Raw genomic sequence first — 26,387 nt, 5'->3', positions numbered from 1 at the left:
AAAAAAAAAAAGAAGAAGATAATAGGAAGGGTAAAATGAAGGGGGGGAATTGGAAGGGGAGACGAACCATGAGAGACTATGGACTCTCAGAAACAAACTGAGGGTTCTAGAGGGGAAGGGGTGGGGGGATGGGTTAGCCTGGTGATGGGTATTAAAGAGGGCACGTATTGAATGGAGCACTGGGTGTTATATGCAAACAATGAATCATGGAACACTACATCAAAAACTAATGATGTAATGTATGGTGATTAACATAACATAATAAAATTAAAAAAAAAACTAGCCCAAGAAAACTACAAGAAATGAAGATAAATATTTAAAAATGTTTTAAGTGAAATATTAGAAACAATCTCAATGTCAAATGGGAATAATCAAATAATTATGGAAAATCCAGATTGTATTTTTCCCCCATGAAAAAACTATTTTTTAAGAGTATTTAATGGTATGGGAACTTGTTCATGATATAAAGCTAGGTGAAAAAACTGGGTAGTAATGAAACATTTGTGAAAAGGCAACCTACTGAATGGGAGAGAATGATATATCTTATAAAAGGTTAATATCTGAAATAAATAAAGAGCTCAGACAACTCAATAGCAAACAAAAAATTAAATTCAATCCAATTAAAAAATGGGCAGAGAATATAAATATTTTTCCAGAGAAGACACACTAAAGGCCAGCAGGTACATGAAGAGATTCTCAGCATCACTAATCATCAGGGAAATGCAACTCAAAACTACACACACCAAAAAAAAACCCACAATGAGATTTCACCTCACACCTGACAGAATGGCTATTAACTAAGAGAAGAAATAACAAGCATTGGCAAGAATGTGGAAAGAAAGGGGACTTTTGTGCACTGTTGGTGGGAATGTAAATTTATGCAGCTATTATGGAAAATAGTATGAATGTTTCCCAAAAAATTAAAAACAGAACTATCATATGATCCAGCAATTCCACTTCTGGGTATTTATTCAAAGGAAATGAACACACTGGCTTGATATAGGAATATCAATATCAGTATCATTGATATATGAACCCCCATGTATAGCAGCATTTTTTACATTGGCCATGATATAAAAACAGCCTATGTCCATTGATGGATGAATGGATAAAGAAGATGTAATGTACACACACACACACACAAATATTATTCAGTGATAAATAAAAGAATAAAATCTTGCCATTTGTGACAATACAAATAGACCTTATGGACATTATACTAAGTGAAATAGGTCAGACAAAGACAAACACCATATGATCTCAATTATATGTGGTATCTGAAAAAAAAAGAGAGAGAGAAACAAAAATCCAATCTCATAAATTCAGGAAGAGATTGGTAGTTGCTAAAGGTAGGGATAAGGGGTGGGTGAAATAGGTGAAAGGGGTCAAAAGTACAAACTTCCAGCAAAAAATAAATAAATAATGGGAATGTCATGTACAGCATAGTGACTATAGTTAATAATACTGTCCTGCATATTTGAAAGTTGCTAAGAAAGTAGGTCTTAAAAGTTCTCAACACAAGAAAAAAATTTTGGAATTGTGTTTGTTGATGGATGTTAATCAGATTTACTGTGATTATTTCACAATTATACACAAATATTGAATATTGAATTGTACCCCAGAAACTAATATGATATTGTATGTCAGTTAAACATCAATTTAAAAAAAAGAAAGAAAACACTTGTATAAAAATCTAAAGTATGCACATATCTATATTTATAGAAAAAAGACTGGAAGAATATTTATTTATGTATTAATAGTGGCTATTTCTAGGTGATGGAATTATAAGCCATTTTAATATTTTTATACTTTTAAAGAGCATTTTCTATAATGTTCTTATTATTTACATACTTAGAAAAATATATTTCATGTATAACATGTGGAAATATAACTTAAAATTTTAAGGTGACATTATCCATTTACATAACTGGTGTAATACCAATGTGTAAAGAAATATACTTGTTTGTTGAGTATAAGCAAATATCATTTTGGCATTCAGTATATGAAAGATTAACAAAATCCTCTTGTCTTCACTTATTTATATTTCAATGATTCTCAGATACACACTTTGTATATTTTAAACCCTCCGAGTCTTACAATGAATACTGTCTCAGAGTCAATGAAATATTAAGGTTTATGCCAACCCTGAGTTTGTCCTCCAGCCTTAGTCACTTACTTGTAGATGCAGAACAGGTATCTCTGAGTATAGATCTCACTTTTAAAATTCAACATGTATAAGGTGGGGTTCTGCATTTTTCTCATTTTTTAAAGCGTTATCACTCAATCAACACTCTAAGTTAGAAATATTAACAACACCCTCAATTCTCTTCTCAACTACGCATCCTCTTGAATGCATTATATCAACAAATCATGATAATTTTTTCTCAAAATAGCTTTGTTTCAGTTTTAATTTTAATTAGTCAAATGTATTTCTGTAATATTATGATATTCACATGAGTAAATAGTCAGTAATTAGAAAAGGGTATGCAGTGAAAGATCTCCTCTGAATACTGTTCCTTCAGAGATAACTACAATTATTATTATTATCCTACTCTTGTAAATGTAGATTCAAGCATATGCCAGAATATTTCTGTACCAGTTTACCAGCGCTGCTGTAACAAAGTACTACAGATTGTATGGCTTAAAGAACAGAAATTTATATTTATTGGCTAGAAGTCCAAGACTAAGGTGTCAGCAGGTAGTTCCTCCTGAGGGCTATGAGGGAAGGAGCTGTTCCAGACTGCTCCAAGCTGTTCCAAGGAGAAAGCTCCTTGGCTTGTAGACGGCCCTCTTCTTCCTGTATCTTCCTGTTGTCACTCTCTATACATGTCCAAATTTCCTCTTCTTATAAAGACAGCAGTCATATTGGACTAGGATTCACCCAAATGGCCTCATTTTAACTTAATTACCTCTATACAGACCGTATTTCCAAGTACAGTCATATTCTGAGGTACTAGAAGTTAGAATTTGAACATATGAATTTTTAGAGAGACACAATTCAACCCACAGCAATTTTCTTCACACAAAGGACACCGTAATATAAATGCTGTTTTAGAGTATGTAGGGAGAGCTCTTGTTCCAGCCTCCCTTCCTTATCTCCACTGACATTTTTCATCTTTTCATGAATTGTTGTAGCAATGTGGGGCCCGAACTCACAACTCTGAGATCAAGACTTGAGCTGAGATCAGAGTTGGCCGCTCAACAGACTGAGCCACCCACGCACCCCTGTAGCCTTTAATAGAACTTCCTGTCACTAATTTTTCTCTCTACAAGTCTATCCTCAAACTGGTACCAAAATCATCTTCCTAGAAAAACAAACCTACCCATGTAACTATGATTTTAATAATCATTTAAATACCTCCACTTGTTCCTCATTGTCTTTGGAATAATATGTCAATTCATTCTTAAGAATGAATAAGGTCCTTCTAATTGTGATCCAACCTTCTCACTTCCTTTGTGCATCCTAAATTCTAGCCACAATGACTTTTCAACCATCCTCCACAAAGGACACCAGCCTTCACAAGTGTCTTACCTTGGCCACTCCCTCTCTAAACATTCATTCTTCATGTTCCAGGTCATATGTCTTGTTCTTTTAAGACTCTTATCCTGACTTTCACAGATAACAGTTATTCCCTTCTTTTAGAACCCACACAGTGGATATCTTTATTATACTATTTAATCATTACATTATAAATCTTATTTTCACATTTATTTCCTAAAGTCAGCAGAGATAGCTGTGACAGCAACAGTTGTAAATTACCAACTCTTATACCCTCATTATCTACTAGAAGGCCTGGCATATAGTAAATTATCTAAAATTTTAATGAGTAAGTCACTTCCCTTTAAACTACTCTCAAGTTTAGGAATGCCATATAGCCAAGAGAAATGGGGATATGGATTATCTTACATGAGTTATACAGAAGTTCTGGTTTTGGCTTAAGTGAGTTGAGCCAAGGAACTTAAGCTTTTGCAAAAGAAAATTTCCCCACTTTTATAAAAGTACTAAATTAAGATGGAGTAAGCTCTATGGCTTCATCTATAAATTATCAGGGTTTTCATAATAATTATCTTCCAGTGCATGGGGAGGGTCCAATAAGTGGTCTATGAATATTGGAGAAACTAATTAAGAGTCATAAAATATCCTAGACTTTAAGTGTGTGTGTGTGTGTGTGTGTGTGTGTGTGTGTGTGTGTGTGTTGTGTGTGTAAACAACATCACTGGAAAATCCAGAGACCTCCCAAACAAAAAGAGGAGCTACTGTTTCTTCAGACAGATTTAAGATTTTTAAGAACCTTAAAAGTATACAATACTATGGGGGCACAATCCTGTATCTATGGCCTAGGTCAACCAGATTCAGATAGCTAATGGTATGAGTTCATGTCTGTGTGTGTCACTGATAATTTATTTTCATGTTTCATTTCTTTTCACTCTTAAGTGTTTTAATCTATGCTAGTCCTGCTTCAATTCCCCTGAATGAAGGATTATTGAAGTAAGAGGCAAATATATTCTGTTTCATGACTATAGGCATGGTAATGATTTGAGTGACTGTTATAGTCCTATAGGTTCCACAAAAGTACAGGTCAGAACATTCCTTAGTGTAATGCGACACAAGACATGAAAGAAGGGAATCAGCTTTGGTCATCCCTTTCTCAGTAAGAGATATCACCATCCATATATTGTTACATCCTTTCATCTTCCTCATTTTCCATATCTAATCCATTGGGAATCCTATTAATCCTAGAACATAGAAATTAGCCCATGAGTCTCTATCTCCAGAACAAACTCTTAATTCCAGGCCATCATAATCTCTTGCCTTCACTACTACAATTGTTTTCTAACCATTCTACCTGCTTCCACTTCTTCTCCTACTAGAAGCTATTCTTCAAGCAAAAGTTCGGAGCAATCCATTTAGAAAAGTAAATCAGATCATGTCACACACTTGTATAAAATCATTTCATAGCTTTACACTGCACATAGAATAAAATCCAAACTCCTTACCCTAACAAAGCCCTGAATGATCCAGCTCTTACCTTCTCTGGCATCATCTCTTCCATTTCTCTTTTGTAAAAGTGCTTCAATTACATGGCCTTCTTTGAGTTCCTCCAATACCAATACACAAAGTTCAAATGTGTTGAAGACCATTTTTTAAACTTGCTCCCATATTAGGGTCTTTGTGCTCCAATTGTTTTCCATGGAAAAGTCTTGTCTTAGATCAAGATTTCTCAATCCTGGCACTGTTGATATTTTGGACTAGACAGTTCCTTTTCTGGGGACTGTGTCGTGTAGCATCTCTGGCTAGATGCTAGTAGCACTTCCCACCTAGTTATAACAACCAAAAATGTTTCCAGACAATGCCAAATTTCCCCTGGTAGAGAACCACTTCAAATGATGGACTTTTCCCTCTCATTCCTTTTGCATATACCTGAAGAGTTCCTTCTCTGTCCCTCACACTATTCTAGGTGTTGGGGATACCAAAGTGTCTAGGCCAGACAAAAATGTCTCTGCTTCAGAGAGCTTACATTTGAACGGAAAAGATAATAAACTATCAGATCCAACCAGATAGTAATTTAAATGTCAACTCCTCAGACTCCCTCCCTTGAACAATGAAATTAAGGAAGCCACCATCTCACTTTCAGTCACATCATTTAATTTTTATTCTGTTCATAGTAGTTAATGCCCTATGTTGTATTTTATTACCATAGTCATTTATTTATTGAATCTTCCATAGAATATAAGCTTTATGATAGCAGAATACTAGTTTGTGTTGTTCGATGCTGGGGATCCAGCAAAGTAGACATCCCATCACAACTTGCTAAATGAATAAAGTAAATTTCATAAGAACAAAGAAAAGTCCTTGATTGACTAGTAATGTACAATTCTATGCATAAGGAAAACACTCATTAGGATTACTCAGATTGAAAATGGTCTTGAACACATTTAAAATTATAAGAAAAAAATCTGTGGAAGCTGACATTTCCCCAATATTGTTTTATTCCACTCAAATGAAACAGATATATGGCTTGAAATTAAATGATCAAAATCAAAATAAATTGCTAGGAGTTATTATCCAAATAAAGGAAATGTAAAAGTAAACTCATTCAAGAAGAAGGGGAAAGGACCAGAATTTTGACACTAAAAGTAAACTGGGGATTATGTTTCTTCCTTCAAAAAACTTAACAGAAATTTAATTCTTTGTTACAAAGCAATGGTCAATCTTTGCAAGGGATTTTTACCCCCCTTTAATAATTGGTGTTTACTTAGCCTATTAGTGTTAAACTTTGGATAGGACTTGACTTGTTTTAATTTTTTTAATGAAAATATTGTTGTTCTCAACTGGTACTCCTCTTGAAGAATCTAAAAATAAGTTGTTGTCCTGCCTTTAAAAATTCTGCCTAATGAAGTAGGCTCTACTATACTGTAAGCTTTAAAAGGGCAGAAATCCATCTACTCTGCTTGCTACCATTCTATCTCTAGAACATAGCACATGGTCAGACAGCAATATTTGGTATGAACTAAAAATATAATGAATAAAAACTAACTTAAGTTAGTCTAAATGTACAACTAAAGCTTCTTTCAGTGGCATTCTTATTGAACAAGAGAGAAAAGACAGACTCCCTCATCAAAGATATTAGTGGCGTCATTCCAATTCATTAAAGGAGTATTTGTTCGGTTATCCAACTTATAAACATCTACGAATTGGTCTTTTCATTAAGAACAAATTTAATCAAACTTTGATAAAATTTAGCTACCTACCCTTGACTGCTATATAAAACCCTGAGAGGTTAGAATCAATTAAAATTATATAAGGAATACTATTATTTATTACATGACAGAATAAAGTAATTGATATTCTATTATACACTGCCAATACTATACATATTCTTACCTTATAGATTTCAATAATCATTTTGAAAAAACAGTGGTTTTTGTTCTTTTGCTTTAAGATCTTAAAAAGAGGCCTTTGGCTTGGATTTAAATATATCTACTATTGGAAGCTTTCAGTTATAAGGCAACTGACATAAGAGTGAAATGGAACATTTGACAAGTAGCTATGATCTTTACCGTTATTATCCTATGTTTGATACTTTGCTTCTGAGATATTATAGACAAGATATGTGCATTATCACTTTTGTAGTGAAAGCAAGTGTTGTTCTTGTGCCTTTTTTTAAACTCTCTTCTATTTCTTGTTACAAATATTTACCTTTAATGGAAATTATAATTTTACAAACTTTTCCCAAGATTATTCCACCCACCTCCTTGGATATTGTATTTAAAAGGTAAAAAACAGTTGTTGCTTTTTGTTGTTGTTTAAATCACGTCAACTTTGCCACATTTACAGACTTTAATGTAGTCTATAATAATCTTCTCAAAACATGGCATTTTTAAATTGTCATCCTTTCATCAAGTACAAACTGGGTCCCAAACTTTGGGCCAATGGTAAATTAGTAGTATACAAGGGAAAGGTAAATATGTAAATAAGCTAACAATACAAACTGTGTGTGTGTGCTAAGGGACAGATCTAAGCATAGAGTAGAATATCATGACTGCATCTCAGAGGGCGCTGCATCCAGCTGTGTTGGGTCTGGAAATGTTTTCAAGTTTTAAAGGATTTTAGAGATCATCCATTCCAACTTTACTGAGGAGAGACTGCCAAGTACCATGCAAAGAGCACAGGCTTTGAAGACAGGCAGGATTAGGTTCACATCTTGACTCTGTCACAACTAAAGTATGTGGTTTTGGATAATTAATCTCTCTCTCTTCTCTCTCTCTCTCTGTCTCCACTTCTTCCTATGTAAATTGGGAATAAAATGACTCTGTCACAATAATTTTGTAAGGAAAATGTTTACAAGGTGCCTGTACATAAATGGGCAATCTGCAACTGTTTTAAGTGAGCAGATGAGGCAATAAACCAAAAGAGTTAAACTGATTTCCACAAGTCCTTGGAAGAATCACAGCAACATGACACCAGTTTTTTTGTTTTTGTTTTGTTTTGTTTTGTTTTGTTTTACTACACCATGCTTCCCTAGGAAGAAAAATAGTCATTTAAAAGAGGAGAGGGTTTTAGGTTAATTCCATCATCTAATAATCTGGATAGTGTAAGCTTTGGAGTCCATAGCTACAAGAAAAAAAATAATGGTTTTAAAATTATTTAAATTTTATTTTTTTAAAGATTTTATTTATTTTTTTGACAGAGAGTGAGAGAGAGTGAGAGAGAGAGAGAGAGGGAACACAAGCAGGGGGAGTGGGAGAGGGAGAAGCAGGCTTCCTGCTGAGCAGGGAGCCTGATGCAGGGCCCGACGCGGAGCCTGATCCCAGGACCCTGGGATCACGACCTGAGCCGAAGGCAGACACTTAACGACTGAGCCACCCAGGCACCCAAAATTATTTCAGTTTTAGAATCTTCACATCCCTTGCACAAATGAATACTCATTAAATGAATGAATGTATTTTTAAATGAGAAAAAAATGTTGAAGAAGGCATATTTTTATTTTCAAATACAGAATCAGATTTAATATGTAAGAGTATCTGTTTAAAACATGCATTATTGGGGTGCGTGGGTGGCTCAGTTGGTTAAGCATCTGATTCTTGGTTTTGACTCAGGTCGTGATCTCATGGGTCATGTGATGAGCCCTTCACTAGGCTCTGCTCAGAGGGTAATCTGCTTGAAGATTCTCTCCCTGTGCCCCTCTCCCTATTTGCTCTCTCTCTTTCTCTAAAATAAAATAAATAAATCTTTTTAAAAATGAAAAATAAAAAATAAAACATGCATTATTAAGTACCTTCTTTGAAAGATATATAAAACTTCTTAATTCGTGAACTAGATCATCAATACAGAAATTAATGAGATTCAGTGTCTGACCATTCTCTTTCCATCACTTGCTCTGTTTATACACTGGCATAAAGCCTCTGGCATTCTGGGACAGAGCAAGTCACTGATAGGCAGGAAACATAAAGTCACTTTTTTGTCACTTTGACAGACCTTGCCAAACCTTATATGCTGTGGACCAGTAGTCTTTCTTCGGTTCTCACAAAGTAGTTTTTTTTTTAAAAGTGAACACATGACTCATAAGCAACTACAGAGGAACTATAAAACAAGCTTAGTAGATTGAAAACATGAAGATTCACTTTATTTAGAAGTATATGTCTATATGTTATATACCTTCTTCACGGCTGACTCTTGCATTAAACACATTTCAGAGACAACAGTTCCCTCAAAAAATAATCAACATTTCCAACCCCTTTATAAAAATGTGCAGGCATATTTTCTAGGTTAATGTACAAATGAAATAAGTCACAAAGTCAGTATGAGCAAAGCATGCGATTCTTAGTTTTTTTGATTTTAAAAGAAAGGGTTTAAACAACTTTCAAAGTGATAAAAACCCTTACGTAACTAAACGGGGATTTTAGTTTCCATGTTTTTAATTTAAAAATTCTAAGGATCCCTTACTAGATTTATTACCTGGGACCTGATTCTTATTCCATGCCTGCTTGTTTACAAATAGTCTAATGTCATTTAAACAGAATTTTCTCTTTCAAGCCACATACTGAATCCACATATCTCTTTTATTTCAAAATGTTATGTCACATAACAGAGGATCTACTTTAACCCACATGTGGGATCTAAAGAGCATGTATTTATCATGAGTTCTAAGAGGCCAAAGTATCACCAAATAGGTTATTTCCTCGAATCTATTACTGGCATTCTAGAGCGGTCTGGTGTTTGCCTTTATGTTCCATCTTCTAGAAAGAACAAAATTATAGCTTTCAAAAGAGCCAATTTTTTATTATACCAACTGCAGCTGGCATTTTTCTTAATACCAGATACATTTTCCCGGCCTAAATTAATGCATTCTGAGCAGGGTGAGAAAGGGTCTACCAGAAATACCAATGGCAAAGAAACCAGGCTCTGAAGAATTCTTTATACAAGGCAGGTGGTGAAACTGATTTGGGCTTATCTGAGGCACCTGGACAGAAAACCTCTCAGACAACGCCCTGCTTTTCTAACTTCACCAAGATAGAAATATTTGTGAGAATTCTGCCTGCAGATTTTTTGGTCACAATTCTAAAAAAAAAAAAAAAAAAAAAAAAAAAAATTAAGTCCGTAAAATACGAATTCTTGCAATGACTTTATTGAAAAGCAAATGATCTGTTTAGATGAGTCAAAGCTGCCACGGATCCCCAGATACTGTGCTCAGGTGAAGTGCCAATGCAATGACCTTCAGTGTAATGGCATTTCATGCTAGCTAAAACAACGTGTGACGGCCCCGTTGCCAAGGGGGAGAGCAGGCATGGTTTTGTCCCCCCCTCAGTAACTATGAGGCTCTAAGAGGAATTTCTTCACCTCTCACACAACCGTTACTCAGTGCTTCTGCTATAGATAACAACAAAAAACCCTGCAAGCTGACCAGTCGCACAAGATAGCTGACTGGAGAAGAAGAAATAAATAATTTCTTCCGGCAGCTCATCAGTGGATACACATATATTGACGGTGGGCCAAGCTTTTCAGTCACACAGTTGCGTTCGGCAAAACTGGATCTAGTGTCCTTTTTGGATGTTTTTTAGAGGGTTGTTTTGAATGTAACTTTAAAACCTAATTACTTCACATTTCCAAGGTACCAGACCATAAAATGGTATGAACTCTAACAGGCAAAATAATCTAACATGAAAAATAATTTTATGCTCTCAGAAGTGGGTGACCTTTACTAACCCACATTGTTTCTTGAAAAATGAGATTGACTTTAAGTGGGTATGACAACTACTTAGGGGTAGCTAAAATATCCAGACCAAATGCTATTTATTTCCCCTATTTTTAAAAGTTTATCATTTTAACTTTTTAAACAGTAATAACAAGAAACACTTCTTTGAACTTTGCCAATCTGTAATATTAACCTTTGTCCAAATGCCCTGAAATTAATTCACGTGCAGCAACCTGAAGCCAGTGCTTAGGAACTGAGCTCTGCTCTCCCTTGGCTATAGTTTTAGATATTAAGAATAGGTGCACTTGCGCTCACGCATGTGCACATGCACACATACACACACTCCTTCACTCACATGTTTTCTGGAACTAATTAAAAGTTAAATGAAAACTGACCAGTGTAAACAGAGGAGAAAAGTTTCAGTTGACGAGACTTGGTAAATACTGTAAAGGCAGTACCTGTGCTAACATATGCAAAGAGTCTATTAAATATATTATTCTCAATTATTGCTAATCATCTAATAGTTGAATGAGTTCATATTTCCAGATAAAGAAAAGTTCACACTTATTCTTCCCTACCTCAACCCAAAACAGTGCGCACATACACGAGACTTACACCTTTATTTGCTTCATTAAAAAAACAAAACAAAACAAAAAACCTGCCAAACAGCTAAGCCATTGTTCTCACACAACTTCTTCTGAGGTGGCATGAAAACCACATTCCTGGGCATGGCATAATCATAGCGTCTGACCCCCCAAGAACCATTAAGTCAAATTCATTTACCCCCAGAGGGCTACACACTATTGTATCCTTTCCACTTTCTAGCCACCTATGAACAATGGAGAGTAATTGCAACTGTCACGGGCAGTCAGTAGGAAAAGTAAGCCAGTGCTATTTTCCCAGTTTTCGGCCAAACCTATCCAAGCACCTAATAACCATGCCCCTAACCAAAGAAAGATCCACAGTTGCTCTTTAAATGCATCAGAAAACAGCTTTTTTGAATAGAACCAGAAGACAATCACCAAACTTATGCTCTGAATGTGAAGCTTAAAAAACTCAAAATTAAAGACGGAACTTCTTTTGACCGTACTACAGCTTCCTGAACTAACCCCACAGGCAAGCCTGAAAGGAGAGCAGAGCTGCTTTCCTCCAAGCTTATCATCACTGCTGCGGCAGCTTTTAAGTCTGACTTGTGAAGAAAACGAGGGAGGGAAAAATGTTTGTCCTCCAATGGAATGAGATCACAAGGCTTGGAACAGGCGGTCTTCTCTGTTCTACTCTCAGTTTTCACTCAGGTCAGAGGAGAATAAAGAACCTTGGAGAGAACACATTCTCTATCGTGGGTGCAAATGGGTTAAAAATCCAACATAATAATATAAAGGATCTGCTGCCTTGGAAGAGAGATTTCTCTGTTCTCTTTAAACTTGGTCTTCAAGCTCTTTAAGACATACAAATTATTATCTGTTTGAATTTGATTCCATTATAGATTTTGGTTACTGAATGTGTTGATTAGCACCCATTCTTTCTCTCACCACCAAGGCCTACTTAATCATAACCTGAATATATGTAAACTTTAAGTAGAATGGATGAAAAGTGAAATATTCAGTCCAGCATTTTCTGGAAGTTTCCAAATGCTGAGATGCTAGTGTCCTGCCTTTCTGCAGGATGCTCCAATGTAGCAGAGCCATAAGAAAGACAATTGCCTTTTTCATTGGGAGAACATGTGCGCATACATACATATGCAAAAAAAGTTATTTATACACATATTTCTACATGTATATTAATATAAATCTGGTGATATTTTAAATATATTCAGCTTCTACCAAAAAATATAGAGTAATATATAACAAAATATTTTAATATTGATGAATAAGTAGTATTTTTTTCTCAAAATTAATCCTTTAGAACTCAGAATCAAGTGTGCTATTGGCAACAAATAGAAAACCATAGACTGCCTACCAGGCTTTGAGAAAACACACATTAAAATTAACTGAAATGACCATTTGATTCTATTTTTATATGAGAAATTAAGCCCTCTCCCACTGTTATTAGTAAAAGTTTATTAAGATATGAATATTCAGTATCATGAAGTCCGTACAGACTTTTTCTCTTAGTTGTTTGTAACGTCTGATTCAAATTAAACCAAACCAAAAATGTTGCTCTCGTTAGTGAAAAACAACCTTTTATTAAGCTTTCTCCATTCATCATTTCTGGTTTTAAATGTAGATTATGTACATTCACACTTCTAATATGTACAATGTATAAAATCATCATAATAGGCAGTTTTTAACCCTGATATAAATACATTCCTACTTACAAGGTAAATCATTAAAATTTTTTTTTAAATGATGAAATCCAAAGCCTTTTGAAGATACAGTGGGGTTATTCTGTTAAAATGACATTCCATTTATCTAATAAGGCACAAACAAAGAGAAAATAAGAACCCTGACACAACCACTTTCAAGCTAGAAGGAAGAAACACCAAAGACAGAGAATAGATGAGGCAGGAAGGGATGGGGGGAGAAGCACTGTATCACTGTTATATCTCAAAATATAAACTTCATTTTCATACATTTTGGATCAAAATAATTGCAAATATATTACCTTTTATTTCACCAAAGTTCCCTGATCCCATTGCAAGAAGTTTGTCTTTCCAGTCCTTTGAGAGTAGCTTTTCAATACTGGGGGTTTCTAAGTAAAGAAAAAAAAATGTAAGCAAATCAACACGACTATCTTTACAATGCAGCTCATTAAAAGTCTATCTGCTAAAAATAAGGCCATCCCTATCCGGGGCCCAGTTCATAATGACTTCATCAACAAACTGATAACTGGGGGGGGGGGGGAAGAATGTGTTTTGTCACCTGCTGTTTCAAAATCATTAGCTTTTTCTTCTTGCGGAACAAAGCCGTACTAATTCTTTATGACAATGGGTACATATAAACCTGCAGTTCATTGTTTTTCAATTTGGTGAACAAATTCCTACTATAATAGATGCTTGTCAATTTCAGGGTGTTAGTCTGCAGTCAAAAAATAATTATGTTGATAAAATGCAGAGCAAAAAAAAGGCAAAGAATTAGCTCTTAAATCTGCTACATGTAATTATATCCCTCTGTGTGTTTACAATTACATCCACTTTATAATATGTGTTTAACATCGTATGGTGGTTAAGCACACTGTGGAAAGATTTGCCAGTACCGTGAACACTAAAAAAAAAAAAAAAAGTTCGTATAAAAGAAGCTTTACAAAGATTGCAAAATCTAGAAAAGTGAGTAATACCTATAATGGAGACCTATTATTTGCTTATTTCAGATTTGTCTCACATTCTTTTAAAATGTCCAGTATTGAGACAGGGCACATATTTTTTAAAGAGCAAGGTTATGCTTTAGTCTGATATTTGTTTCTATATATCACATGGTTTTTGACCTCTTCTTTTGTGTTGAATTTTAATGTATAAGTAAACATAAATGCTAATAAAACTCCCAAACATTAAACTCAATTCCAAACAATGTAATTGTATATTCTTGTCAGCATTTAGATGGGTACACAATTACAATGGCTTTCAATCCCACGATTAGCACTGCATTCAGTCAGAAAATGGAGTGTACTAAAAGATAAGTGTCCCAGTATGCTCCATCTAAATAACAATACCCACACTTAGTATCTGGATCTAAGACATACACTGCCATTCTCCACATTGGTGTTTATGTGTATTTGTGTTTGTTCAGACATTTGTTTACCCCCTACTAGGAGCATAAAGGGAGTACATGTTAACTTATCAAAGGGACCGTCTGGCCTAGAGACCATAAGATTATTAGAAACTGGTTCATTTTCCCCACAGTTAAAATGCATTTTAAGGCGTCATCAACATCTTTGGCTAATGCTATCTACTTCTCTCAGGCCTCCATCTTACAGCCATTGACTGTCAGAGTCACAAAGCCCGTGTGGAGTTTTCAACAAAACAGAGGTGAAATTTCCTTGGAAAAACTGTGACAATATGGAATGCTTTTTTTTTTTCCGGATGTCAAAAACTTCTGGAAAATAAAATAGTGAAAAGCTCTGAATGATTACTGCTTTACACAGTCTATGGTCTATACGTATGGTGCATACACACACACACACACACACACCTACCACAATTACTGTGTACACATTTACTATGGAATTTACTACGGAATGTGTAAGTTGTATTTTTTTTCCTTTGTAAGAAGGTATCTCCATTTCTTACATTTTAAGGAAGACAGATCCTAAGAAATTGCTTTTACTTTTTCTTCAAATAGCCCTCTTTCTGTACCACAGTGGTTTTGAAAATGGTAATGACAATTCTGAGTAATAAAACGGCTTAAATCTCTTCTTACTGTAATCAATATTTCTGTTCATTGAGGCTTTCAAAGTAACTTTAAAATACTTCTGCACGGATTTCCAATGTTTCTACATTCCCAGTAAACACTTCATGAGCGAAATCATTTTTTAAACCTTATCAGAGTAGGTCAAACAAACACCACTGTTTCTTTTTTCCAGCACTCCACAAAAATTCTTGAGTAGCATGTAAACAGGGCACAGCCTATACGGTATTTGCAATAGAGTACTGTCAGTCATTAAAAGCTAACAAACCTTTGCAAAGCAGGAATGCAGCAATAGAAATCCATTGTGCACTAACAATAGGCCCCTGAACCTCCCGGCACCAAAAGCAGACCATTTTACTTTTAAGGCTATTGTCTGCAAAGTCCATGACAAAGCTTTTCCCCTGCAGCTAGACAAAATATTCACTGTAGTGTGCTCATAAAGAAACAGAAGTCTTCTGTCTAAGTTGCAGAGTTAAAGTAACAGCCGCCAGATTTCTGAAACCTGCAGAACATTCCTGGCCTCTTTATTAACTTACATAAAGATAGAAGGCTCCTCCTATACAGAGCCACTTTTTTTTTTTCAAATACCTGACTTTATACACACACACACACACACACACACACACACACACACACACACACATATATAAAACTTCTTTAAGACCAAATAATTTGGAAGATGTAAAATCAGAAACATATCTAACTCGGGGATGCATGTCTGTGGATGAATACAGACACTAATATTTGCAATTTGGGTGAGGTATATATTTTAAATTAGATTCAGTAAACATTTATTGAGCAGCCTATGTGCCCGGAACTATGTTAGATGCTTTTACCTGTCTATATTCTCTCGTTTAATCATAGCAAAAACCTGAAGACTCACATTGTGCTATTATATCCATCACACAGGTTAAAAACAAAAGCAAAAAGAAAAAAAAAGGACTTGTCTGAGGTCTCACAAAATGTAATGGGCAGAGTTGATTTTCTGAAGTAAGGTTTTGTTTTTTGTTTTGTTTTGTTTTGTTTTTTGCCTACAAATTCTGAACTCTCTTGTCAACAATGAAATGATAATGACAGCTACTATTTTGAGGGCTAAGTGCTAAGCAGTGTACCAGGTCCTTTACATGTGGTATCTCAAACTTCTCATAATAATCTTCTGAATTAGATATTTCCCTAAGCTTTGGTTTCTTAAGTGGTAAACAAATGCACCAGTATCTAATTCAGAAGATTATTTTGAGAAGTTGCCCATAGGGAGCTAAGTTCAACCTACTGGATCCCAAAGTCAGGGGGACCAAAAGTCCATCATTTCACCCACTTCACCTCTCTATCTGAACTACTATAAAATAAAGAGCTTTAAGCAAATCCACGTCCAGTATTCCTCCAGCCGCTACTGTTGTAGTTTGTCTCCACCGGTCGTTCATGAAGAGGTGGTTAAGAAATGATTTCACCATGGATGTTAATGAAGACAGTTAATGATGAGTTCACAATGGTCATAATGAACACAGTGGATGCACGGGTACTAATGACTGAATTTCTCTGAAAATGGTAAAGAACCCAGAGAATATAAATGACTAGAACTGTAAAAGACCAAATGGCAAAATCCCAATATTTATAATACACCTGTTCATTAAATGTGTGAATGTGATTAAAGTGAAATTTGACACAATTATGTAAGTGTTACTTCAGTGTTGATGGACTAAAAAATATAGTAGTTATCTATTAAATATCCCATTTTCTAAAATGAGATGTGATTTTTTAAAATATGTGTAGAATTGTATTTTATATTGTGAGTATGTGTAGTATGTTTGTGGACATACTTATTTTCCAAAAGTTCAAATTCTGGGTTATCCATCATTTTCACATTAATATATGCCACAGTTTTACTACAAGCCCCTTTAAAGATTCTCCTGAGAGTTACTTCTCTCCAACATTGAAGTATTGCAATTACTGTCAAAATAAAAACTAGTGCTCCCTATATTAAAATAAGTGTGAGAGGTAATAGTAGCTCTTACTTTTGCATAGCATTTCAGTTTATATAATGCTGTCAGATGCAACAGCATTGTCAATGGTATGCATTGTTATTACACCGTTTTGCAGATGAGAAAACTAAGGCTCAGAAAGATGCTTTTCCCAGCATCACCTAGCCACAGAGTAGAACAGAGGGAATACAGAACCAGGGCCTTTTAATTCAGGGATCTGTGTCTTTAGGGGAAGATAAATACGTACATATTTTAAAATTAAAAAAATAAAATAAATGGTAGGAAATAGCTATAAAATAAATTAGAGGGTGATGACAGATATCCTTATCAGTCAATCCATTAATATTACGATAACTCTAATTGGATTACTTTTGTCTCTTTCTGCCATCAGGACCCTTTTGATATGTTTGCTTGATTTTCCCTCCTCACCCTTGCCTCTTTTGCTCACATATGTTTCTTCACATCAATGCCTATGGCAATCCCCACCAGTGAATGGCCCCTCCAACTGTGCCAGCCATTGTTACAACAGCATCCTGCCTCTTTAGGGCCTGTTCATTCCCTATAACTCTCACTCCTTTTTCCCTTCAGTGCCAAACACTCTTAAGACTGACTCCCTCATCTGGAACAATGAGACCTAGAGACTCATGCCAACATATTGTAATTCTCCAACAAGCTGCCAGTGCCAAGAATTAAACCACATTCGCTCCAGTGCAGTAGCTTTACACACAAGCTCAGGTTTTTGCTTTGTGTTTATGTAGGTTTTTTCCCTTAATCTCCCCTGATCTGCAGTGGCAGAGCTCATTGAAAAATCGAACAAGCAAAAAACATGTATGTGTAATATTTGACTTTTTTTAAACAAAGTCCCCGGAGTTAGGGGACAAATCTACCACGGTTTATACTTTAATTTTGTAGCTTAACCTAAGCTGTGTTATTCGTGACATGTGATAGGGTGCATGTTTAGGAATGGGAGTTGTCTTTTGGAAGGAACAACAGTATGTCTAAACTTCAAAATATATAGCAATACCTCTTCATAGTCAAGAAGTAAAAGTGACATTATGTAGATTATTCACATCGTAGAATCAGAATTTTAAAACCTGTATGGATCTTTAGATATCATTTAGATAAGCATTTCATAAAAGTAATTTATTAAATAAAACACACGACATAAACGGAACACAAATTGTTTGGTTACTTAAAACCAAAACAAACAAAATAAGCATTCCATTGTCATGTTAATCTCATTACATTCCACAAATTTACATTTCATTTCTACAAGATTTAGATCTATTTAAGGGCTAAGAGACTGTCAATCTTTAAGTGAATTGTGGATTATATGGTGTAATTTAAATATCTGACCAAGGAAATCAGTGTTGGGAGATGACTGTTTTGCTCAATACAATTTGGGTAATAAATAGTCTAGACAAAATTCTGCATTTTACAGACTGAAATTGTAAAGTAAGGTTAAAATATGCCTAAAATCATAAATCTAATTAATGATATAAAGGTAGGACCTGAAGCCTAACTCCTAGTTCAGTGTTCTTTTCGATATGCCACACACAATAACAAGTTCTTTTTAAAAGTTAAACTTGTCAAAAATGAAATGTTAGTCTAGTTTTATTCGCCTCATCTAGTTTTAAACAATTATTATATGAGAGTTGATCTGGGCTACTGATCTCTGTTTGAATTAGGTATTGTTAACTCAATATTCTCCCCTTGCAAGCTTTCACTTGATGGCCAACATAAAGCTGAAGAATAAACACAAGTTAGAACACTTGGCCAAATATATTTTTCTTCAAAAAGCTAATTACAATTCAATGCTTGCTATTTAATTATTCAATTACTGATAATAAGATTATTTTTGAGGGGGAAGATTGGGCTAACTCTAGAAATCATATATCTGTAAGAGTTTAATTCATGTTGACAATATGCACAGGCCTAGACAGCATTTGGGGGCAAATACTAAACAATATAATGGAAGTAATGTAAAACTTTTATATATCTGGAAAGTTATTTGTCCACTGAAGACCACGGGGCCTTGTAACATTCCCATTAGCCAAGCACTGCAGCTAGTCGGCCACGGAAAATGTCAAGTTCTTCTAGGCAACATTAAAAAATAATACATACCACAACACACAAGAGAAACACATCTGAAATTCCAAAGCATTAGAATTTCAATAAGCCTCATTTTTATATGTAATTATCCTAAAGTGAATTAAGCTCTACAAATACTTTACTTTTAGTGATGCCAAAATACTTGTTTGTTTCCACTTGAAAGTTAATAAGAGCTTGTTAACAGAAAGGAAAAAAAAATTTGGCCCGCTGACTCAAGTTTTAAAATGTTTAATGTGCAGTCAGTTTTGGGAATATTGCAAAATTTAAAACAATACTTACAAGCTTGAATTTTCTCGTTGCACAAGCTGAAACTATTAACACACCTGCCCAATTATATTCAGTCTTATACCACATTTTAAAAGAATATTTCTTCATCACATGATTAAACATGCCATAATCAATATGATATAATTGCTACATCTCAATAACCTTGGGTTTACTCCTCACAAGATGGCTCTATATGTTCTACATAAAAAAAAAAAAATTCATTGAAAGAGACACTTCGGAAGCTATATTGTTTTATCTACTCTATCACTCAGAAAGTTAAGTATATTTTCTTTTCTTTTTTTTTTTAAGGATTTTATTTATTTATTTTACAGAGAAAGTGAGAGCACAAGCGGGGGAAGCAGTAGAAGGAGAGGGAGAAGCAGGCTCTCCGCAGAGCAGGGAACCAGATGTGGGGCTCAATCCCAGGACCCGGGGATCATGACCTGAGCTGAAGGCAGATGCTTAACCATCTGAGCCACCCAGGTGCCCCAAGTTAAGTATATTTTCATGCAACACTTTGTTTTGTCTTTGTTTCAAAAATTAGAGGCCAGCAAAAATAACATTAAGTAATTTGGGGGAAGCATTTCAAAAAAGAGTTGCAAAGAGGTATTCCTCATGCACAAAATCTCACTAATGTTGTGCTACTGAGCATTAAAAAAGCCTTAATGTCATACAACCTGACACCATCACTTACTAGTTTTGTGACCTCTGGCAAGTAGTTTAACCTCGTTGTGCTTCAACTGACTCATCTGTAAATGGGAATAATAACTGTACTGACCACATACGATTGTCAAAATAACTAAATGAGATAATTTATATAAAGCTCTTAAAACACTACAGGGCACATAGTAACACTCAAAAATGTGACTAACATTACAACTGCAACTTAATATATGACAACCCAAAAGAACTGTTTCAAAAATCAAATGAAATATATACGCATATGCTTCACTTTGCCCATCGCTAAAACAACCCAGAATTCAAAAACCTCATAGAAGGAAGATGGTTGTCTCTACATTTTTTATGGTAATGACCCACAACCCTTAGTTCCATTGATTATCTACCATCCCTATGAATTTTTTAGTGGGTTCATACCAATAAAAATGATAGAGAAAAAGGCGTAGTATCATGAGGGACAAGGATAGTTGTCACTTCCATGAGGTTAATGTATGAACTGTTCCAAAACAGCACAGATACACAAAAATACTCAACTGATCTTTGCATGATTTTTAAAATTTTTTTGGACAGTTGTCTCTCTAACTTTCCATAGGCTCTATTACATCCTCAACAATGGCTAAAGCTTTTAAGCCAGTGCTGTTGACAAGTGAAAGAGAACAACAAATAGCTTTGTAGTGCTCTTTTCCCAGGGTCACTCAACCAGCGGTAATAGTTATTATTTTTATTTATTAGCACTGTAGCCCTGTCCTCTATCATGGCTGACTCACCCCAACCCCCATGACAGCAAGAGCATTTTAACTTTTAATAGAAATGAGAGAGTGCAGCACTCCTGTGTAAGGCTCTTTCGGCAAAGTGCACAGCTAATGAATATTGTCCATTTGTATCCAAATAATTTATGATGTCAGCAAAGTGTGGGTGGGGAAACATGAATTAAGTTGTAGTCATTTGTTACAATAAGAGGGGTGACAGTGGAGAGTAGGAGGAAGCAAAGGGGTTGCTAAGGGGTAGAATAGAAAAGCATAAATAATGCGATAGAGAGAAATTCGGGAGGAAGATATTCATGATTGTAACGGTAATAGGCAACTTCAAAAAGTTAAAGCATTTCCCAAAAAAGTTTTTCATGACTATGTCTTTTTATTTTATTCACCGAATAACCAACTTTCTTAGACATCAATTACAATAAAACTTACTCTCCATATGTTTTATATGAAATACTATTTTCTCAACTGGGGATACGTGAGATAGAGGAAGAAAGAAAAATAGAAGACAAACCATAAGAACTAAGTCATAGCAAAAGGTACATGAGAATCAGGCATATTTAACACAAAGTCTTCGTTTCACAAGACATATTTACAAACAGGAGTTTAAGATAGCTTAAACATATCGCAGCTTAGTAAGGATAAGAATGCATAGTTCTAAGCAAATTACATATGCCTACTGATATATTTAGGAAAAGAATTACCTAAATATGTATTTGAATTATAAATGAAGCAATTATCCTACTATAAAAGAGTGTATTCACATAATCATCCATTTAATTAAGATATCTAAGACCATGATGAAAATGAAAATTACTGATCGTATTTGTACAATTTTGTTGTTGTTGTTTAAAATTGTGAAAAGTGGGTGGTAGGGATGATAAAGGAGATACAAAAAGCATAGAAATAGAAAACCACTGAACATACACTAGAATAAGAATTCCAATACTTTAAAAATATGACAGAATGTTTTACCACTGGAAGTGAGAATTAAAGCTCATACAGCCTGATGCTAAACCACTACACATCCTGAATCTTCTCTATCACAACATATGTGAAAACAAAACGCAATCTCAGCTTGCCAGATGCCTGAAAAGATATGAACAATAAAAACTGACATGATTCATATGATAAATTAGAGATTGTGATATGCAGGTAGTTGAACAGTTGAGCTGAAAAGCTACTTACAATTCAAATTATTTTTTTATGTTCTAATACATAGCATCGGATTTTAAAATTAAGAAAAATATCCCCTGATTTGCTTAAAATCATATATCTAAAAATGCACATATCCTTCTCAACCAAAGTAGTCCATCTGCCTTAACAACTTGTTATATTTGGTCTCTCATAACCTTTCATGGATTTTGGATCGCGTCATTTTTAGAGTAATTTTAGATGAGAAAATACAATACTTTTATTTCCAAAATGGCATTTAATGTTCACAAGCTTAGACACTATCTACTCAACAACGAAAGCTACAGTCCTGTGTTAGGTATGATATGCCGTGACCCCCCCACCCCCACCCCGCCAAATGCAGAAGAGCCAAACAAAATCAACCTGTAAGAGTTCTCTTTAAGAAGCATTTTCATTTAAGGAAGAATGAGTGGGAAAAAAAGATAAAAAGGAAGCACACAAAAAAGAAAAAAGTCTGCATAAATAGAAAAAGAGAAAAGCATAGTTGGTTTTTCACTTTTCCTGTATCACCAGAGATTTAGCATTCTCAGTGTTAAAGTCAGTGGGTATAAAATTGGGCATGGAGAATCCATTGCTATATTCATTTAATTTCTTAACTGAATGAATGTACAAAATGATTGTCTTTGCTTTTAGTGGCATGATGTACTATTAGAGCTATCAGACTACTTTTAAAAAATCGGATACTGCCCTTTTCATTATTTTGCATAATTCACACACGTACATACACACAGAAGATCAGGAGATGTTAGACTTTATCCATTTATTTATTCATTTACTTAACAATCATTATCAAGCTGCTACTGTGGCAGGGTGTTAGGCACTAAGACATGGCCTCCACACCTCAAGAAATTCACTATCTCCTGGGAAAGATGGATAGACTAACAGTGACCAGACACTAAATGTTTGACTCAAATTGCTATGGTGTCACTGAGTTTCTCTTTTATTGTTTCATTTATTGAAGTAAAAACAAAGAGAACATGCCTTATTTTAATTATTACATGGTAAATAAAATGTGCTGAGAGACTATTTCCTAAATGCTACTTTTGCAGTATTACCATAAAGAATTCAAAAATAGTCTACTATTTATCAATCAAAGCAGCTATAAAAAAATCTACTAAGCAATACTTTCCAAAAATAGGGCCAACTTCTCATCTTGTCTGTAATTAGGAAATATCAATATAAAGTTAAATTAAAAGATAAGTATATGGATAAGAATAGTAGAATGGATTATTTCAACAAAGAATAGGTACTATATATTTTTGCAGGCATGGGGATATTAACAGGAGCAAAACAGAAGTGGATCCTAGCCACTTGAAGTTCATTTCATAGGGAATCTTACTTTAAGTGCAGAATTCCAGGGCCACTGGAGAGTCTGGCTCTTTATGCTTTGGTTGAGTCCCAGGAATCTGCAATTCCCGAATACCTGAGGTAATTTTTTTGATGAGGAAACACCGATTTGGGGTGTAACAATATGGATAAAGACATTCTACTACATTTTCAGAAACTTGAAAACTTTTTTCAAGTGGTTAAGACGTGAAGTAGAATATATTGAATTCTTCTTACGAAAAGGTAAAAGAATTTTACTAACATCACAGTGTCATTTGAGTAATAATAATTTAAACATCATCAACAAAAGAAAATTCAAATATACACCAATAGTTTTCTATTATACAACTCAATGAGATATAGTAATTCAAAGGGGAAAAAAAAGTCACAGTAAAATGCAATAATGAACTACCAGGAGCTCATATATGTTTTATTTATTCAAAAGGGGGAAAATAGAGAATTATTATTACTGGAGTATTGGGAACAAAAATTTTGTTTAAAAATCTTAAACAAGGGACCATTAATCGTGTGACCATATGTATATTCATGTATGTATATTCTTCAAAGTAATGTACTTCACACATTTTATGAGAGGTATCTATGTTTATGTAAACAGCAAAGAAAAAAGAGAAGCTCCTAAGATGTCAACTAAATGACAAGGGCATCCTCTTTTCACAGTTGAGAACTAAGGTTCAGAGAAGAACAGTGGAATAACACTGCAAGCAATGTGGTAAATCAGAGAAGAATGAGTGGGATCATATCCTGATTATTCATTTAAAGGAATGGGAGGACACTGAATTATTAATACTGGAAAGGATGTTAATGGTAGAAAGGAAAATAATCTCTACCTTGAATATAATAAATAGGAATTTCTATAGCACAGAAGCATTGCTGCTTATTTTTCTATATTCTTTTTTTATAGATTTTATTTATTTATTAGACAGAGAGAGAGAGTCAAGTAGGGGGAGCAGCAGAGGAAGAGGGAGAAGCAGACTCCCTGCTGAGCAGGGAGCCTGCCGTGAGGCTCAAACCCAGGACTGGGATCATGAGCCAAGCTGAAGGCAGACGCTTAACCAACTGAGCCACCCAGGCACCCTTTTTTTTTATACTCTTAAAAACATCAACCTATAGCATCTATAGAATCATGTCTCAAATCTAATAACTGAGAGGAAAACATTTGAAAGGACAGAGAAATATCCAAGGAGAGAGAAGAGAATAGGAAAGAGAGGTCTGCTGAACATCCCTTCTTTCTCTTGTGCTTAGCTTTCCTGAAGTAATCATTGAACAACTTAACTCTCATGTATGTAATAAATAATAGATAGAGATATATATTCCTTAAATCTTTCTCTTTCACATATACATATATTTAATATCAAATTTATGATATTAAATCATCTTGTAGATATCTCATCAGAAATGCACCCGAAGAGAAAAAGCAGGTGGGGGTGGGAAGGGCTCAAGGGATGTTCACCACACTATGATGTGTATCTCATGCTTTCTTAATGACTCACTGAGTTAATAGAATAAAATTAAGAAAGGTAGGGGAAAAAACTTATTTATAACAGCGTAGGGATTTTGGTGAAGTACAATGAAATGTCAGCAATTAAAAAATAAAAAAATAGGTCAATATTTCATCCCCAAAGGATGGATGAATCCAGTAAAGTGACAGACCACCCAATTTTCTGACCTGACAGAGAGCAAGTTTTTACAAACTTGGGCATGGTCTTTCAAAAGCCACAAAAGTCTGTGTTGCACATGTCAGAAATTTAAAAATGTTCATATCTCTGGGAATTTTCCCTGAGGGACATGAAAACCCCAGGAAGCTGCTATCTCAGTTCTCACAAAAAGGTGCAGAGTATGTTTAAGCCCCACAGGGTCTCTATTACAGGACATTAGATCTCCCACCTAAAGTGAACACTGGGACAAATCCTGAAGATGGTTACAAAAAGGCTTCACTGCCCTCAACTATTTGGAAAAATCTTGTAATTCCTCTGGGAGGAAGATTCACATAAAACATTGTGAACAATGATGATAAATTAGAAACACATATTTAATCATTTTTATGAATTAAAAGTGTTCCAATAAGAGTAGTTGATATCTTCAGTTAAATTACAAGCATGACAAATAAATCATTCCAAGTATTGTAGCTGTCTATAATCCTATTTGCAGAAGGCAAATAATTTATTGCAAGAAATTTGGTAAACTAAACTTGTGTTGGCAATAAATTTGTAATCATCAAAACTGATCTTTATTATTTCCAACAGGTTAATGTTAAAAGGTGCATTATCTACTTAACATTTTTGTTCATGAAATTTAAAAAAATAAAGTGTTCCATTTATAAAGAGAGAAAGGAAAAACATCATTGCTCCATGGCAGCTACCAAAGAATGAGAGAGAAATTACTTTGTTTGATGAGGGGATTAAATTCTTTATAAGAATATTTCCAAAATTTATAAATTACATTAAAGTAGATACATAATCTAACAAGTTTCCCAATTATACAGTAGTTGTCAATTTATTATTCTGGTCCAGAGTTCAAGATGTAAAACCTGGGTTATTTATTTCTCTCTTTTCTTCTCAGCAAATTGTTCAGATTATAGCACAGCACCCTCAAAATTATAAAGCAGCAAAGCCAAATCTCAAAACATGTAAAGAGTTCTGTGCCAAATAGAGCTGTATAAAAATTAAAAACCAACACCTTTAAAAAATACTTAAGTTTAATCGAAACTTTTGTTTTCATACATATTTCAGCCTTTCTGTTCTTTTTTTTTTTTTGTCGTGACATATTAAGTGCCTAAAAAATAATGATCAGTGAGATTCACAGCATGGAGGGGAAAAATAATAGGGAAAAAAAGTTTATTCCACACTATTTGAATTACATTTAGGTAGTTCTCAATGGGGTTACTACCAAATCCTTTAAGCCCACCAGCCTCTTACCTACATTAAATTAATGAGGCATCTTAGACATTCATTCTTCACCAGCAGCTCTAGACTCTCCAGTTGGACACCTACAATTTACTAAATTACAAACAGT

General features: G+C 34.6%; 1 protein-coding gene across 7 annotated transcripts in view; it reads right to left on the bottom strand.

Annotated features, from left to right (window-relative positions):
• SOX5 (SRY-box transcription factor 5) overlaps positions 1-26,387 on the bottom strand; it is a 1,011,837-nt gene that overhangs the window by 209,120 nt on the left and 776,330 nt on the right. For all 7 annotated transcript variants that reach the window (XM_073877852.1, XM_073877855.1, XM_073877854.1 and 4 more), the window contains one exon: positions 13,302-13,388. In XM_073877852.1, the coding sequence (XP_073733953.1) occupies positions 13,302-13,388 (87 nt within the window). The remainder of the gene's footprint in view (positions 1-13,301; positions 13,389-26,387) is intronic.

The sequence above is a fragment of the Callorhinus ursinus genome, unplaced genomic scaffold (assembly GCF_003265705.2).
Source record: "Callorhinus ursinus isolate GAN/ISIS: 27379988/994484 unplaced genomic scaffold, GSC_fseal_2.0 scaffold27, whole genome shotgun sequence".
In the NCBI taxonomy this organism is placed as follows: domain Eukaryota; kingdom Metazoa; phylum Chordata; class Mammalia; order Carnivora; family Otariidae; genus Callorhinus; species Callorhinus ursinus.
This window is presented reverse-complemented; position numbering and strand designations above follow the sequence as displayed.